Raw genomic sequence first — 18,589 nt, forward strand, 5'->3', positions numbered from 1 at the left:
TAATAATAATAATAATAATAATAATAATAATAATGTAATCATTATAACCCACTACTATTAAAAATACTATCAAAATCTTAATAAAATATTCTGTTAAGAAGACATTTATTTTGCAGATTACCTTGCCTGCTGAATCAGGATAATTTGTCTTGATTTCATATTCCAGCCTGTACTGAATGTAATCCAGATCAGAGTCAGCTTTCTGGAACTAAAAATCAGCAAAAATGATTATTTTGCGAAAAAAAAAAAACGGTATCAGTAAACATGATACTATAACTATTCTTCATTTTCTTTATATTTTTAATATTTTAATGACATTTATATACTCATTTTGAAAACATGTGAGTAGTACCATTAAATATAAAACCTCCAACATCTAGAATGCCCATGCTCTATTAAGAACTAACAATGACTTCAAGAATTCCCTAAGGTTACTAACGTTAGCCAGTGTTTTTCTACCTCTGGTAGGAGATGTGGTTTCAAGTTAAAACGCAGAATATATCTATTTTCAGGGATACTCACTCTATTACCATTATCTCCAATCCCATTGACCAAAGAACTACAAATATGTTCCACACCGACCAAAATTAGAGGGCTTAAAGAGTCATAAATTATACAAGAAAAGCCACATACGGTGGAGGAATAACAAGCCTGAATTTCAACTCCAATTCATTTAACCTAGGTTCTTGCATGGGACCTTTATTTGCAGGAAACACCTAAGGGAGATAAAGGGCAAAACTGCCACAGGCTGCAAAATATGTTTTTACGTATAGAAAACATAGAAAAGTTTGAAAGGATATCAATCAGAAAAGTTAAAATTGGTTTAACTCTGAATGGGATATAATCTATAAATCATTCTTTTTTTTTGCCATTTCTTGGGCCGCTCCCGCGGCATATGGAGGTTCCCAGGCTAGGGGTCTAATCGGAGCTGTAGCCGCCAGCCTACGCCAGGGCCACAGCAACGTGGGATCTGAGCCACGCCTGCAACCTACACCACAGATCACAGCAACGCCGGATCGTTAATCCGCTAAGCAAGGGCAGGGATCGAACCCGCAACTTCATGGTTCCTAGTCGGATTCGTTAACCACTGCGCCACGACGGGAACTCCTATAAATTATTCTTAATTTGAGGGACCTCTACGTCTTTTACATGATCTTAAAGCATGTACTGTCCTGAATTTATCAGGGAAAACAACCATGGTCCTTTGAGTTTAAGATGAAAGGCAAAATATGACTTCCCCAGGGTTGGTCTCCCATTCTTAGCCCACAACTGAGGAGACTGCTTTGGGGAGGAGGGTGGCGCTTTCTATCAACTTAAACTATGGATGAAGACTGGTTCTTGAAAATTTGAAGCCTGGGAGTCCCTGCTGTGGCACAGTGGAAACAAGTCCGACTAGGAACCATGAGGTTGCAGTTTGATCCCTAGCCTCCCTGGCCTCGCTCAGTGGGTTAAGGATCTGGCATTGCTGTGAGCTGTGGTGTAGGTCAAAGACATGGCTCAGATCTGATGTTGCTATGGCTCTGGTGTAGGCTGGCAGGTGTAGCTCCAATTGGACCCCTAGCCTTGGAACCTCCATGTGCCAAGGGTATGGTCCTAAAAAGACAAAAAAAAAAAAAAAGCTGCAGAATTATAGCCCATTTCAATAGTTAAAACAAATCAGGTCTTGAATGCTTAAGTTTTTGCTTAGTTTGATTTGTCCTCTCCCTACCCTCTTGCCATACTCTCCATTCACATGATACATAGGTTAGTGTACTTTTTTTATATAAAGGAAAAGATAATCCCTGAGCATATTCTAATATGGGAAATCATGCCAACAGGAACTTATTAATATATACACGTACTTTTATAGTCATTATTAGTATGTTTAAAGAGGTCTAATTATTAATTAAATTTAATCAGGCAGCTAATCTAACCAGTGTCTAAGACAAATGAAATGCCTCCATTTTAGGAAAACATTTTAAATACATTTTCAACAACAACAAAAGCTTTTTTTAATAGCTGCATCCATAGCATATGCAAGTTCCCAAGCTAGGGACTGAATCCGAACTGCAGCTGCGACACCACCAGATCCTTGATCTATTGTATGAGGCCAGGAATCAAACCTGCATCCTTATGGTTGCTATGTCAGCTTCCTAACCTGCTGAATCACAATGGAACTCCCTATTTATGTATCTATGTATGTATTTATGTATTTATTTATTTATTTTGCTTTTTAGGGCCACACCCGTGGCACATGGAAGTTCCACGGCAACTCGGATCTGAGTTGCATCAGCTCGTAGCAACGCCAGATCCTTAACCCACTGAGCAAGGCCAGGGATCAAACCTGCATCCTTATGGATACTAATCGGGTTTGTTAACCACTGGGCCAAGACAGGAACTCCCGGTAGCTTTATATATAATTCAAGGCCTTGCATAACATTCAAAAGCATAATTTTAAGTAAGTTTTACAACTTAAGCACAAAATTCTTAGGATTGTGAGCTTTCTTGCTCAAGGATTACCTTAAAATAGTCTCTATTCCAGTCCTTAACTTGTTTATGAAACAGATTTTTTTTTCCTTTGGCCATACCTACAGCCTGCAGAAGTTCCTGGGCCAGGGATTGAACCTTTGCCACAGTAGTGACAATGCCAGACCCTTAACCCACTGTGCCACCAGGGAACTCCTGAAACAGATATTCTTAAGTTTATATATTTTTTATTCTTATTTATAGGGCCACAGCTGCAGCATATGGAAGTTCCAGGGCTTAGGGGTCAAATTAGAACTGCAGCTGCTGGCCAATGCCACAGCCATGTCAACACCAGATCCAAGCCAAATCTGTGACCTACTCTACAGCCTGTGGCAACAGTGGATCCTTAACCCACTGAGTGAGGCCAGGGATTGAACCCAAATCCTCATGGACACTATGTCGGGTTCTTAACCCACTGAGCCACAATGGGAAGGAACTCCATTAAACTTATATGTTTTTGAACTTGATATTCTCCTTAAATGTAATGAACAAAATCCAATAGTCCATTTAACAATGTTCACGTTGTGGTTCAACAGGATTGGCAGCATCTGTGAAGCCTGGAGACAGGTTCGATTCTTGACCCAGCACAGTGGGTTGAAGAATCCAACGCTGCTGCAAGTGTGGTAAAGGTCACAACTGTGGTTTGGATCTGATCCCTGCCCTGGGAACTCCACATGCCATAAGGCAGCCAAAAGAGGAAAAAAAAAAAAAACCTGTCTTCTCAAGAGAATGGTTTCAGCTATTGCTTCATGAAATACCCAGGAGTCCACAATGTGCTAACAACACCCCAAAAAAAGTGGTTCCAGCTTTTAATTTATATTTTAATAAGACTACCGAGTGTTTCCCACCAATGGTACGGTGGAGCCAGCTACATTTTCAGGAATTTTTCCAAGCCAGTTGTTAAACATGGGCATTGCTAAAAATTAATTAAATTTACAATTAAATAAATTGTTTTGGGTTTTTTTTAACTTTTTTTTTTTTTTTGCCTTTTCTAGGGCCACACCTGCAGCATATGGAGGTTCCCAGGCTCGGGGTCTAATCGGAGCTGTAGCCGCTGGCCTACCCCAGAGCCACAGCAACTCGGGATCCAAGCCACCTCTTCGACCTACACCACAGCTCAGGGCAACGCCGGATCCTTAACCCACTGAGCAAAGCCAGGGATGGAACCCGAAACCTCATGGTTCCTAGTCAGATTCATTAACCACTGCGCCACGACAGGAACTCCAATTAAATAGTTAAAAACAAGTATATACACAAAAACCTTAACTTTCTATTATTTTACTCTTATCTATGCTCTTGAGGTCTATCATACCTATATAGGAGAAATGTATCACGTGCTTATATCGCATGTCTTTCCAACTCCATTTTCAATGACAACATGCTGGTAGCTTGAAATTGGCTAGGACAGAAATATATATACCAGGAAAATTGGCAAATGCTAGAATTCAGGGAATTCATGCTATGGCAGTACAGGTTAAGGATCCATCATTATCTCTGTAGCAGCTGGGGTCACTGCTGATAGGTGGTTTCGATCCCTGGCCTGGGAACTTCTGTATGCTGTGGGTATAGGCAAAAAAATAAATAAAAATAAAATTCAGGACTTACCACTTTCTCCCCACAGCTACATTTATATGCTTTCAAATTGTGCATTTTTTTCATTTTCATCCCCCCTTTAAGTATTATGCCCACACTCCTATTTGGAAAATATTTAGAAGAGAATTTTATTTTTTGCTTTTCAGGGCCACACCCTCAACATATGGAAGTTCCCAGGCTAGGGGTCAAATTGGAGCTACAGCTGCCAGCCTACACCACAGCCACAGCAATGCTGGATCCCTGACCCACTGAGCAAGGCTAGGGATCGAACCCATATCCTTATGGATGCTAATTGGATTCGTTTCCACTGCGCCACAATGGGAACTCCCACAAAAAGAATTTTAAACAGACTTTAAAAGACAAGGGGTGGAAGGAATAGGAAGTTATTGTCTAATGTATGCCATTTCAGTTTGAAAGATAAATTTCTGGAGACAGATGTGCTGATGTCTGCACAATGATGAGAAAGTACTTAATACTTCCATACATTTAAAATGGTTAAAAGGGTAAATTTTGTTATGTGTATTTAACCACAACTTTAAAACTTTCTTAAAGGATAGGAAAAACAGGAGTTCCCGTCGTGGCGCAGCAGAAACGAATCTCACTAGGAACCACGACGTTTCAGGTTCGATCCCTGGCCTCGCTCAGTGGGTTAAGGATCTGGCGTTATCATGAGCTGTTGTGTAGGTCGCAGACACCGCTTGGATCTGGCGTTGCTGTGGCTCTGGTGCAGGCCCACAGCTACAGCTCCAATTCGACCCCTAGACTGGGAACCTCCATATGCTGTGGGTGTGGCCCTAAAAAGGACAAAAGACAAAAGACAAAAGACAAAAAAAAAAAAAAAAGATAGGAAAAACAGCTTGAGAATAGTATGTTATCCTCTTTGAAGAAATGAACAGACTATTTTGTGATAATACACAGGGGTAGAATTACTTATTAGTGAGGTCACTGGGCTATGGAATAAGCAGGGGACAAAAAAGGAAAAAGGATGCCAATGCAATCGTCGACAAACAGAAAAACAATCAAGATCCTCTGATCTAAACCTTTCACTTTATAGATGAAGAAACAGTCCAAGTGACTTCCCTCTAGTTGTTATTTTATTTGTTGTTTGTTGGCTGTGCCCACAGCATGTGGAAGTTCTTGGGCCAGAAATCAAACCAGCCACAACAGCAGCTCAAGATGCTGCAGTGACAATGCTGGATCCTAAACCCGCTGGGTTACAGGAGAGCTCCAACTTCCCCCTAGTTCTGTTCTCATTACTCTGTTTTCATATAGTTAGGCTATAGTTATACATGACCTTAAAGCCAATAAGAATTCCATAGATGGGGGAAAACATAGAAATTTTACCTAACACTGAATTTGAACATTTTTTGTAAGCTTTAAATCTAATACCTCTGCAGTTAGTCCATGAAAGAATTCCCTCTGAATACAACCTGATAGTATGGTACAGAAAAAAGAAAATAAGAGGATTGAGATACAGGGTGGGAGTTTTAGCGCTGCTATCACTAACTAGCTATGTGGCCTCCAGTATCTTCCATCTCTCTGAGTCTCTCCTAGTAAACAAGAGAGTTGGAAATCTTAAGTCCCTTTCCACACTAAAATTCTATTATTTAATTATACTACAAAAAAGCCAAAGATTAATTTACCAAGATGTTGAAGTTCAGAAAAGATAAGTGTTTCCTTTTTCTAATATGACAAAATTTGACATTTCAGTTTCAGATCTGAATGTTAATATTGAAAACTAGCTTTCTTTGAACACTGTCACTGCTGTGGCTTGGGTAGTTGTTGTGGCATGGGTTCGATCCCTGGCCTGGGAATTTTTGTTTGCTGCAGACACAGCCAGAAAAAAATAAATAAAACGGGGGGTGGGGGGGAGGAAAACTAGCTTCTACAGTTTGTATTCTTCCCAAAGATGACTGTTGCTTCAGTTCCAGCTACATAGTATCTGCAACTTGCCCATAGTTCTTCCCAAACACCAAAACCCTATAAGCAATATTGCACTACTCAGAGCTATTTACACAGCAGAGACAATATCGATAGGGTTCTAGGATCTGGTGATAAACAGGAAACTTTTTAGTTACACGGTAGGAAACTCACGGACAAAACTCACTGACCAATATGACAATCTCCAAAACTCATTAATGTCTGATTAACAAACAGAGCAAAATGATATTGATAAACTTCATTCACAATCCTCAGTTATAAATTAGCTTCTTGGAAGCCTTGTAAACAGTGAGGCTGCTGTTTAAATTTACCTACACATCTTACTTTTAGGCACATTAGAATATTTAAAATGAGGGAGTTCCCCTCGTGGCTCATCAGTAACAAACCTGACTGGTATCCATGAGGACCTGGGTTCTATCCCTGGCCTCGATCAGTGGGTTAAGGATCCAGCATTGCTGGGAGCTACAGTGTAGGTCGCAGATGTGGCCTGGATCCCGAATTGCTGTGGCAATGGTGTAGGCCAGCAGCTACAGCTCCAAATTAGACCCCTAACCTGGTAACTTCCATATGCCACAGGTGCAGCACTAAAAAGACAAAAAAAAAAAAAAAAAAAAGAATATTAAAATGAAACTAGTCATTTTTTTAAAGCCGAAGAAATTCTTATATTCACAGTTTTCTTCTAAATCAGTAATAAAATAAAAGGGAAAAGGTTTATATCAATCCTTAGTGGTAAATACACAACTTAGTTGGAAAAAGTCCAAGGGAAACAAAGACAGTCAAATTACATTATGTCAATTGGACATCAGTGGAAGCACGCTGGAATTGTAATTAAGATACCATATAAATGGGAAAAAGAAGACTTCAGGAAATACTTTTGAGTTTTAGAGTGCATGCTACAAACATTATTTCATAAATACATAACATCCTGACATACTAGGTTTTTTTTGTTTTGGGGGGAGGGGCATGGCTTTTTTAGGCCACACATATGGAATTTGCCAGCGTATGGGTTGAATCAGAGCTGTAGCTGCTGGCCTACACCGGAGCCACAGCGATGCCAGATCCTTAACCCACCAAGCCAGGCCAGGGATCAAAACTGCATCCTCATGGATACTAGTCAGGTTCATTAACCACTAGTTTTTTTTGTTTGTTTTTTTGTTTTTTTTTCCTTTTTAGGCCCACACCTGCAGCATATGTAAGTTCCCAGGCTAGGGGGTTGAATTGGAGCTGCAGCTGCCGGCCTATGCCACAGCCACAGCAATGTGGGATCTGCGCCCTCCCTGCTACCTATACCACAGCTCATGGCAACTCAGCTCATGGCCAGATCCTTAACCCACAGAGCAAGGCCAGGGATGGAACCTGTCCTCATGGATACTAGCTGGGTCCATTACCACTCAGCCACAACAGAAACTCCCAGATTTACAAACACTTTTATCTACTCTCATTTCATTTTGTTCATAGTTACCGCTTACTATTTCATTCTCGTCTTATAATCATTTGTTTGCATGGTAATGTCCCACTTGATTTCAAGTTTCTTGCTGAAATCTTTTTAGTCTTTTCACTTTCATATTCCTAGTTTTTAATATACAGCCTAAGGCTCAGTGAACAAAGGAAACATTAAAGAACAGTCATTCATTTGGAAGAACAAACAGCCTGGGAACCCAACCACCCTGTAAAGCCTGTATTAAGAAGAAATATTTCAAGCCCTTAACAAACTGAGGGCAACCTCTAATTCCATACAATTTTTTTTTGTGTTTCTGCTAGAGATGACTATTATCCAATCTCTTCCAGATAAAACAAACACATGTCTATGCTTGTCTGAAACAAATAAGCAGCAACACCTGGTTTTGGACATGTTATCTCAGGCAAATAACATCAAAGCAGAAGAAAGTGAAGTTTCGGGTTCATCACTTCCTAATCTACAGGGTTTTATGGAACAATTATGAGGGTAGCACACATGAGACCTGCCTATGAAAGACTGATTTGATCAGTTAATGTAGTTTATTTAACTTTTTTATATATTTTCATGATCCTAGGCTATTTATGGTAACTGTGCTATGGATACATAATGGACTATAGAAACAGACTTTCATAATACATAGAATAAACCTGGCTTAGAAAAAATAGTTAAAGATATACTTACCAAAAAAAAAAAAAAAATCTAGGTGTTCCCGTCATGGGTAAGTGGCAATGAATAGTGTGCATGAGGATGTGGATTTGATTCCTCGCCTCATTCGGTGGGTCAAGGATCCAGCATTCTTGTGAGCTGTGATATAGGTCACAGACTCAGCTCGAATTCTGAGTTGCTATGGCTGTGGTGTAGGCCAGCAGCTACAGCTCCAATTCAACTTCTAGCCTGGGAACTTCCATACGCCGTGGGTGTGGTCCTAAAAAGACAAAAAAAAAAAAAAAAAAAAAAAAAAAAAAAAAATTTAAATATACAACAGTCCTAATAGTCATGGAATTGTAGGGTTTTTTCTCATTTTGCATATCTTTTAATTAAATTACAATGGATACATATTACATGTAGAATAACTACTTGAAGCATTTTTTTAAAAAGTATACTTGCACTGGGTACTGCTACTCCTCACTTAAAGATAGGGTTTCCTAAAACCTGTAGAATTCATTCCAATTAATTGTATGGAGTTACAATTAGTATGTTAGTGTCTTACTATGATTCTTCACAAAATGATATTAACATTTTCTGCACTTGAAGCTTCACATTTTACACCTCAGCCATACTTTTTTTAATTGATTTTTTAAAAAAATCACTAATCTCTAATAGTACCTGGCAAACAGCATACTCTCAAATACCATGTCGTTTTATATATATAACATTGTGTAATGGGTTATAATATTGTATTTGTACATAAAATATTCATGATAAACTGTCTTCAGAGTATAAAATTAGAATGTCATCAAATATGACAAAACAGCTACATTCCTAAGCTACAGAACACAATTAAAATAATGCACATAGGAGTTCCCATCATATCGCAGCAAACAAATCCGACTAGGAACCATGAGGTTGCCTGTTTGATCCCTGGCTTTCCTCAGTGGATTAGGGCTCTGGCGTTGCCGAGAGCTGTGGTGTAGCCACAGGCATGGCTTGGATCCGGCATGGCTGTGGGGTAGGCTGGCAGCTGTAGCTCCAATTGAACCCCTAGCCTAGGAACCTCCATATGCCGCTGGTGAGGCCCTAAAAAGCAAAAAAAAAAAAAAGATTCCTCCCCAAAAAAAGAATGCACATAATTGAAACAAAAAATATACTTTGAAGGAATATGTCTGATAATTCTTGCTTATACAGATACTAGAAAGCATATAAGATTAATGATGTTTCATCATTTAATTTCAAATCACTTCAACCTCTGCATATCTGATATTATTAGGGCAAGGTTCTACTAATCCCCACTTAATATTTGGCAATTCTAAGTATCTGTGTATGTTATTCTGACAAGATAGAACTCAAGGATCCACTAGCTAATGAAAAAAATTTTTAATGTCCTGTAAGAGAATTGTAGCTTCTATCAACAACAGGTAGCAAAGTAGATTACAAAAGAAACTGCACCTCTGATCACATAAAGATAGAGCAGGAAAACTGGAAAGTACAGTGAGTTCCAAGAGACAATCTGTCATTCAAAAAAAAAGTGATTGCTTTTGAGACCCAAATGCTAAGCATATTGCCTGAGTACACAAACAGTAGATACTCTCCCTTCCCTTTTAAAGCTTTTTTGACTTCATGAAAAAAAATTGGAAGTTAAGCTTCAGGGAATAAAATGAAGATTAAATTTCTCAGCAGAAATATCTAGGAAAGGAGTCCCCATTGTGGCTCAGAGGGTTAAGGACCTGACGTTATCTCTGTGAAGATGCAGGTGGCATCTACCCCAGGACATTCTATGTGCTGCAGGTGTGGCCAATTTAAAAAAAAGAAAAAAAGGAGCTCCTTTCAAGGCTCAACAGTTAAGGAACTCAACTAGGATCTATGAGGACGTGGGTTCAATCCCCGGCCTCGCTCAGTGGTTTAAGGATCCACCATTGCTGTGAGATGTGGCGCAGGTTGAAGACGCAGCTCAGATCCCTCGTTGCTGTGGCTGTGGTGTAGGCCATCAGCTGTGGCTTCAATTCGACCCCTAGCCTGGGAACTTCCATATGCTGTGGGTGTGGCCCTAAAAAGTAAAGAAAGAAAGAAAGGAAGGAAGGAAGGAAGGAAGGAAGGAAGGAAGGAAGGAAGGAAGGAAGGGAAAGGAAAAAAAAGAAAAAGAAAAAGAAAAAAATAAAAGAAATATCTAAGAAAGATTTCTAATTAGTAAAGCCAGTAGTGCTGTCAGCCTGAATCTAGTCTAGGCGATTAAAGTCACTAAAGATATCTGTTTTCCTCAAAATTTAGTTCTGAAAAGTAGGATATAATTTTCTTCTATTAATCTTGACTTCTGAAAGTCTTCATAATAAATAGGCTATTATAATGAGAGGAATCCTGAATTCCCACTGTGGATCAGTGCATTAAGAACCCAATGTTGTCTCCTTGAGGATGCGAGTTCAATCCCTTGCTTTGCTCATTGGATTAAGGATCTGCTTGCCTCAGGATGTGGCGTAGGTCACAGATGCAGCTCAGACCTGGTGTTGCCATGGCTATGGCACAGGTCTCAGCTGCAGCTCTGATTCAACCCCTAGCCTGGGAACTTCCATATGCCACAGGTGCAGCCATAAAAAGAAGAAAAACACGAGAGAAATCATTTTTAAAGTTATCTTCTACCCCCCCCCCAGATTTTAAATGAACCCACAGATAGCTTTTTATACCCTATTCCTAAAAATGAAGATGTGGGGTTTCCATTGTGGCTCATTGGAAACAAACCCGACTAGTATCCATGAAGATGTAGGTTCGATCCCTGGCCTCACTCAGGGGATTAAGGATCTGGCAATGCTGTGAGCTCTGGTGTAGGTCACAGACTTTGCTTGGATCCCACCTTGCTGTGGCTGTGGTGTAGTCTGGCACCTGCAGTTCCAATTTGACACCTAGCCTGCGAACTTCCATATGCCATGAGTGTAGCCTTAAAAAGAAAAATAAAATAAAGTAAAATTGAAGATGTGCTCACACTAAAACATAGTTCAAGACAGAACAAACATTCCCTCTCCTCACCAACCGATGCATTTCTTTATTAGTACATAATCTTCTACCCAAAAAACTTCATAGTTGTACAAGCTCTGGATAGACATTCCAGTGATATCCTAAAGGAAATATTACAGCAGCCCTCTTAGAACAGTGGGTAAGTGTCAGTCTCATAAGAAATGTTACATTATTATAAATTTACAACTTCAGAGAAAAGAAATGAGGTACTTAAATTAAGCAGTTTTGTCTCTTTGTCTCTCCGCATGTAATATCCTCTGTTATTAAAAAACACAAAATTCTTGGAAGCTCCTCTGCAGTGCATCAGGTTAAGGATCTGGTGTTCTGCAGCTATGGTACAGGCTACAACTGCAGAGCAGGTGTGATCCCTGGCCCAGGAACTTCCACATGTGGCCAAAAAAAAAAAAAAATCCAGGAAATTCTATCCACTGCACTAACAGCCCACTAGTGAATGGTAAGAAATTAAAAGACAAAGAGGTGGAAAACAGCCGCACTTAAGGCCAGGTGAGGTAACTCAGAAAGAGACTGTATATATAAAATCTGGAATAAAGCGGTTTTATGATGAGTAAGCACGTTCTTCATTCCCACGAAAGATGTCCTTGAATCCATTCCTAACATCTCAGGTATCTTTCTTCCCTCTGGTATCTATCCTTCCAGCCATCTTTTCAGGACATTTGCTTAACAAATAGCTGACTTTTTTCTGCATTTAGAACACATATTGTAACAGTTCTTGCTCTACTTTTAAGATACAGAGCACCAACAGAAACCATATTAAGTAGGTTATAAAAAAATTTTAAGTAAGACCTAATAAACTGAAAACGGCAAAACACTGTTGAGAGAAATTTTACAAGGCTTATTAAGTGGAAACAATGTTCATGCATCAGAAGACTCAATATTGTAAAGATAGAGATTCTCCCCAAACTGTTTTTTTCAACATAACCCAATCAAATTCCAATGGACTTTTTTTGGTAGAAATTGACACAAACATTTTTGGAAATGCAAAATAATTTAAAAATTTTTAAAAATGGAGTTCCTGTCGTGGCACAGCAGAAATGAATCCAACTAGGAGACATGAGGTTGCAGGTTTAATCCCTGGCCTTGCTCATTGGGTTAAGGATCTGGCATTGTCTTGAGCTGTGGTGTAGGTCACAGATGAGGCTCAGATCCTCTGTTGCTGTGGCTGTGGCGTAGGCTGGCAGCTGTAGCTCCGATTAGACCCCTAACCTGGGGACCTCCATATGCCTCAGGTGAGGCCCTTTAAAAAAAAAAAAAAAGAAGAGCAATGGGTGAGGCCTTACACTAGATGCTTTCAAAGCCTACTAACCAAAATTTAGCTCAAAACAGACCGAAATCTAAATGTAAAAACTAAAATAATAACTCTTCTGGAAGAAAACATTTGTGACCTTGAATTAAGCAAAGATCTTTTTTTTGATATAGAACATGGAAAGCATAAACCATAGGAGAATAAAATGTATAAACTGGACTTCACCAAAAAATTGTAAGGAGTTCCCATCGTGGCTCAGTGGTAACAAAGCCAACTAGTACCCCTGGCTATGAGGATGCAGGTTTGATGCCTGGCTTTGCTCAGTGGGTAACAGATCTGGCTTTTCCCCAAGATGTGGTGTAGGTTACAGATGAGGCTTGTATATGGTGTTGCTATGGCTGTAGTAGGCTGGCAGCCATAGCTCCTATTTAACCCCTAGCCTGGGAACTTCCATATGCTGTGGCTGCGGTCCTAAAAAGACAAAAAAAAAAAAAAAAAAAAGTGAGAAGGCAAATTGATAATTGTTTAAAAAAAAATGAGAGTCACACATTTGTTTCATGTTCTCTCTCTTGCTCTTTCTTTGCCACACCCGTGGTATGTGGAAGTTCCCTGGCCACAGACTGAAAGTGTATCACAACAGCTACCCAAGTCAGTGGTGAAAATGCAGGAGCCTTAACATGCTAAGCAACCAGAGCACTCTGAAATAGATAAAATTAAAGGACTGTTGCAACAATAAAAAGACAAACGATTCAATTTGAAAATAGGCAAAAGATATTCACTAAAGAAGATATACCAATTTTTTGGAGTTCTCATCATGGCTCAGTGGTTAACAAATCCGACTAGGAACCATGAGATTGCGGGTTTGATCCCTGGCCTTGATCAGTGGGTTAAGGATCCAGCATTGCCATGAGCTGTGGTGTAGGATGGTGGCTACGGCTCCAATTAGACCCCTAGCCTGGGAACCTCCACATGCCTCAGGTGCGGCCCTAAAAACACAAAAAAAAAGAGAAGATATACCAATTTTCGAATAAGCACATGAAAAGATGTTCAATATCACTAGCTGTTAAGGAAATGCAAATTGAAACTATAATGAGATACACTACACACCTATTAGGATAGCAAAAATGAAGGAGAGTGACAATAATACCAAATGTTGGTGAGGATCTAGAAAAACTAGAACCCCAACATAGAGCTTTGAAAAAGATTTTAGCAGTTTTTTATATGGCCAAGCATACTTTTATTACACTACCCAAAAGAAACAAAAAGTCCACATAAAGACTTGTACTACAATGTTTATAACAACTTTACTTATTTACTTAACTCCAGAAATGTTATTCACCACACCTCACAATGTGGTGAATAAACAATTTGTTGATATTCTATACAATGGACTACTACTCACCAATAAAAATGGTCCAACTACTTACTTATACCTACGACAACATAGTTTAATTTTTTTTTTTTTTTTTTTTTTTGTCTTTTTAGGGCTGCACCCACAGCATATGGAAGTTCCCAGGCTAGGAGTCAAATCAGAGCTACAGCTGCCGGCCTGTGACAAAGCCACAGCAATGCCAGATCCAAGCCGCATCTTTGACCTCTGCTACAGCTCACAGCAATGCCAGATCCTTAACCCACTGAGTGAGGCCAGGGATCAAACCTGTGTCCTCATGGATACTAGTCAGATTAGTTTCCACTAAGTCACGATGGGAACTCCAACATAGGAGAATTTTAAAAGCATTATGCTAAGTGCAAGAAGTCAGACACAAAAGACTGGAAGCACTGTGTATACGATTCCATTTTTATGAAATTCTAGAAAATGGAAAACTAGAAATCAGTGGTTGTGAGGGAGTTTGGGAAGTTTACTACAAAGGGTCATAAGGGAACTTTTTAAGTTATCAGACACAAATGTGTCAAAACATGAAACTGTACAAAATTTGAATTGTTGAATTTTACTGTATGTAAATTATATCTCGAACTGATTACAAAAAGACAAGTGATAGGTGTTCCCTGGTTAAGCAGCAGGTTAAGAATCTGGCACTGTCACTGCAGTGGCTTAGGTTGCTGCTAAGGCTCCAGTTTGATCCCTGGCCTGGAAATTTCCATATGCCATGGGCATAGCCAAAAAACAAACAGGTAATACATTCACATTTTATTGTATCTCCCAATTACAAAAATAAACTAAAAACACATCCTTAACTTTTAAATTCAAGCATTTACTATATAATCACAAAATTAACACTAATTAAGATTTGAGGCAGGTTACCACAGGAAATAAACAGCAGATTGCTTTCATCACTTACTAATTCATTTTCAAACTCAATTAAATAAAACCCAAGATCTGCCAGAATCTATCCAAATCTATAACAGAAAGGAGCAAATTGCAAAGTATTACTTGTTTATACCAGCCATAACAACTTTATAAAATGTATTCTCTCAGTGTGTTTCAAAATGCATTACAGTAGTGAATTCTTAATTAGTTAAAAACTTCTTTTCAAGTTATTACTTTCTAAAAACATACACTTTTGGTAATAAAATGATATCGTTTTCAGCAACAAAGATTGTGGTAAATTACTCATAGACACTGAAGAAAGATGTAAGGCAAGAATCAAAATTCTGGTGTACATTCTGCTCTCAGATGCTTTGACAATACTATTGCACTGCTAGCTGTAAAGTACAGTAGTGCAATAAAGTCAGAGCATTTGTTAGCAGTATTTGGAAAGACGCACAAATGCATCTTGCATCAGTTGAAGCTTCAGTGTGCAAAGAATATAAAGAAGGGTTGTCACTTTGGACAGAAGACATCTGAAACCTAAGAACATTAATATCGATGTTAAAAAAAAAGGATTTTAAAGATCAAAGTGGTATTGTTTTCTGATGACTAACCTATGATTAACATTCAAACTGAAACACGCATAGATATAAAAAGGAATTCTGTAAATACGTCATAAGCTGTAGAAGTTATTAACGGGTACCGTTAATACCTTAGGACTGGTATTAACAAAATTGGTTATAATTACTAGTAAGGCAAAGTTGTGAAAATATTTCTGTTCTGCTCGATGTGTTGGTTAGCTCCTCCATAACAACGAATTGATTAACTGCCATATAAAACAAGCTTTTGAGTAAGATGACCAAAGAAAACAAAAGAAAAGTAAAATAATGAATTTCCCTTTTTATTTTTTCCCTCAGCCACACCCATGGCATATCCAAGTTCCCAGGCTAGGGACTGAATCCAAGTAGGAGCTGAGACCTACAGCACAGCAGAGCAAGGCTGGATCCATAACCCACTGCGCCAGGCCAGGGATGGAACCAGCACCTCCAGAGAGAGAGGCAGGATATCTAACCCAATGCATCGCAGCGGGAACGCCACGTTTTCCAGTTTTTATAAACCCAGTCTATCTCCCTGGAATCCAAACCACAATCCCAAAAGCACTTACCATCCACCTTATCCCATGAGATTACAGATTTCCATGAAATCAATGTAGCTTCAACAGGACATCATTAGTCCTACCTAGCTGAATACTATGAAAGGGGATTTAAAAACTTCAGTTAACCCCTAAAACATCTTAAATGCAGGAGGAAATATCTCCATTTCCTTCAAGTGCAGAAAAATCAAGGAGAAAATACTAATGGGAGGAGAAGACTCTGAGATTTAAGAATCAGGTTTCCTTGGATACAAGCCAATTAACATTGTAACCTTAAAACTGGTAAGAAACCATTCTAAAGTCAGATATCAGCTCAGAAAGAGTGAAGTATCATATATCACATTGCACTACCTTTTGTGCACAGACACTAGTGGTATCACAAAAGAAGGATACTAGACAAATACCACTCAATAAGTGGAGGGAAAAAAGTTAGAGAACAAAGATTATCTTACAATGAGCTTATTCCTCCATTAATAATGTTGATTGATGCGAAAACACTTTCCATTATTTTCACCAATCTTCCTTTAAATGTCCACTTCAGCTACTTGGTAGGATTGACCCTACTAAGAAATGAACTCAAATTCAGAGAGCTGAAACATAAATGTCTTGACCTCAAATACTAGACCACATAACTCAGATATTAGAATATTTCAACTCTGCTAGTCAAGGATCATGTTTAAAGACAAGTATTTAAAAATCTATATTTAATTTCCTGAATCAGAAGTTAAAACAAGCAAAAAATATTAAATTTTTTAATATAAGAGGATCAGGATATTTGTCTAAAAATTAAGATAAGTACTTTCTTTTCAAAGTTAAACAATAGGCATTCTATTTCACTTATTAAATATTCAACATTGGTTCCTCAACAAATCCTTTATTTAAGTAATATAAAGCCATATATCAGAGGAATGCACAGGAAATCATTTACCTTTAGAATATTAGCAAATAAACCAGTTCACAGACATAACATTTTTTTCACATGGCAAATCTAAAGAAGAGATGCAGTCCTTTATACTATCCAATCAATATAAAATGGTAATAATAAAACTATAATAACAGTTCAAACACAATTTTTAAACCCTAATGATTATGGAAACAAACTAATAATAAGCTCATAGTTTGAACAGGGAAAAGAAGAAAAAAAAAAAGGCTATGACTAAGTTACTTAAAAGCAATTTGTGAAGAAAAACCTGCTTTATTCTTTCTTCCATGAAAAGCATTTTTCCAAACTACTCCATCATTCAACTATCTAAAAGTTTAAGACTAGCTACCTCAAAATTTTCTAAAACCCACTTTTTCCCAAGAGGTACATGTACTTGTTTTCCCCTTAAAATGTGTTCAATCTAAAAAATATCCTGGAGGGTTCCCACTGTGGCACAGCAGAAACGAATCCGACTAAGAACCATGAGGTTGAAGGTTTGATCCCTGGCCTTGCTCAATGAGATAAGAAGCCGGCATTGCTGTGAGCTGTGGTGAAGGTCGCAGAGGCAGCTCCGTTCTGGAGTGGCTGTGGCTGTGGCCTAGGCCCTTAGCTGTAGCTCGGATTAGACCCCTAGCCTTGGGAACCTCCTTATGCTGCAGGTATGGCCCTAAAAAAAGCAGGGGGAAAAAAAAAAGCCATAAAAAATATCCTGGGAGAATATTGACTCTAATGCAAAATTCGGAAAAGGGTTAAGTAGTACCTCAAAATTAAAACCTGAAGGGGAAAAATACTGTTAAGAGCATAATTAGTATCACTTAGCATCCTATAATTAGTCAGAGATACCCATCTGGAGTGAGGAATAATAATGGAGAAGGCAAGACCATATTAACATCTTTGCCTGTTGATAGAATCGAACTACAATACTTAACATGTTTGCATTTCTGAAAGACAGTTAATGGTAAGAATAACAAAATTTTGAACTAAAAGTTAGGTTTGAAAAGCTGCCTTCTGGAGTTCCCGTCGTGGCTCAGTGGTTAAGGAATCTGACTAGGAACCATGAGGTTGCGGGTTCAATCCCTGGCTTTTCTCAGTGGGTTAGGGATCCGGTGTTGCCGGGACCTGTGGTGTAGGTTGCAGACGCAGCTCAGATTCCGAGTTGCTGTGGCTCTGGCGTAGGCTGGTGGCTACAGCTCCGATTCGACCCCTAGCCTAGGAATCTCCATATGCCGCGGGTGCGGCTCAAGAAATGGCAAGAAAAAAAAAAAAAAAAAAAGAAACAGAAAAGCTGCCTTCTTTGCAGCCATTTCTTACCTTTCCAATTTCCACACACACTCCCCGCAAAAGAAAATTAAAATTTCAGAAACAACTGAAAGCAAATGAAAGTTGATTCTGTATATGCGAGACACTAAAACACTACAATTCATTTAATATCTTAGAAAAAAAAATACTAACATACATCAAGGTCTCAAACTTTCTGGGGGTGGGAATGGGGTGTGACGATGATACTGTTTCTTCCAAGATCACTACACGTTGCAGGTATTTAAGTGTTGCAGGTATTTAAGAGACCCAAGGTTCATCTTGAAGGAAGCAGCAAAGGCACAATGATACCTGAGCAGTAATGCCAGGGAATGGCAGTGGTAGGAGGAAAGGACTGCGATGGAGATGGCTTCTTTACTTAATCTTGTTATTTTCCTTTAACAAAAAAAGGACAGGAATTCAATAATGGATGAGCCCTCCAAATTCCACATTTTAAAGGAAGTCAGCCCAATCCAAACACATGTAATACAGGAGGGGAAAAGACTGAAGACAGAACAAGGGAA

The 18,589-nt window shown here is 38.8% G+C and overlaps 1 protein-coding gene, 1 long non-coding RNA gene and 1 other non-coding gene across 4 annotated transcripts in view; all 3 read right to left on the reverse strand.

The window, feature by feature from the left end:
* SKA2 (spindle and kinetochore associated complex subunit 2) overlaps nt 1-18,589 on the reverse strand; it is a 36,500-nt gene that overhangs the window by 17,000 nt on the left and 911 nt on the right. For both annotated transcript variants that reach the window (XR_014821265.1, XM_003131674.6), the window contains exon 2: nt 122-208. Coding sequence is in view for 1 of the 2 variants with exons in the window: in XM_003131674.6 (XP_003131722.2) it covers nt 122-208 (87 nt within the window). In the remaining variant the exon portion in view is untranslated. The remainder of the gene's footprint in view (nt 1-121; nt 209-18,589) is intronic.
* Nucleotides 6,036-6,100, reverse strand: MIR454 (microRNA mir-454). The gene has a single exon (NR_162181.1). It is a non-coding gene; the product is annotated as a microRNA mir-454 (primary transcript).
* Nucleotides 8,180-18,365, reverse strand: LOC146398204 (uncharacterized). Its single transcript, XR_014821266.1, has 3 exons — nt 18,226-18,365; nt 16,300-16,410; nt 8,180-8,423 (listed from the first exon to the last, which is right to left on the reverse strand). It is a non-coding gene; the product is annotated as an uncharacterized LOC146398204 (long non-coding RNA).

This window comes from Sus scrofa, chromosome 12 (genome assembly GCF_054392235.1).
Source record: "Sus scrofa isolate SSC_HxYL_T2T_F1_AM1 chromosome 12, Sscrofa_HxYL_maternal_Yorkshire_Landrace_v2.0, whole genome shotgun sequence".
NCBI lineage: Eukaryota > Metazoa > Chordata > Mammalia > Artiodactyla > Suidae > Sus > Sus scrofa.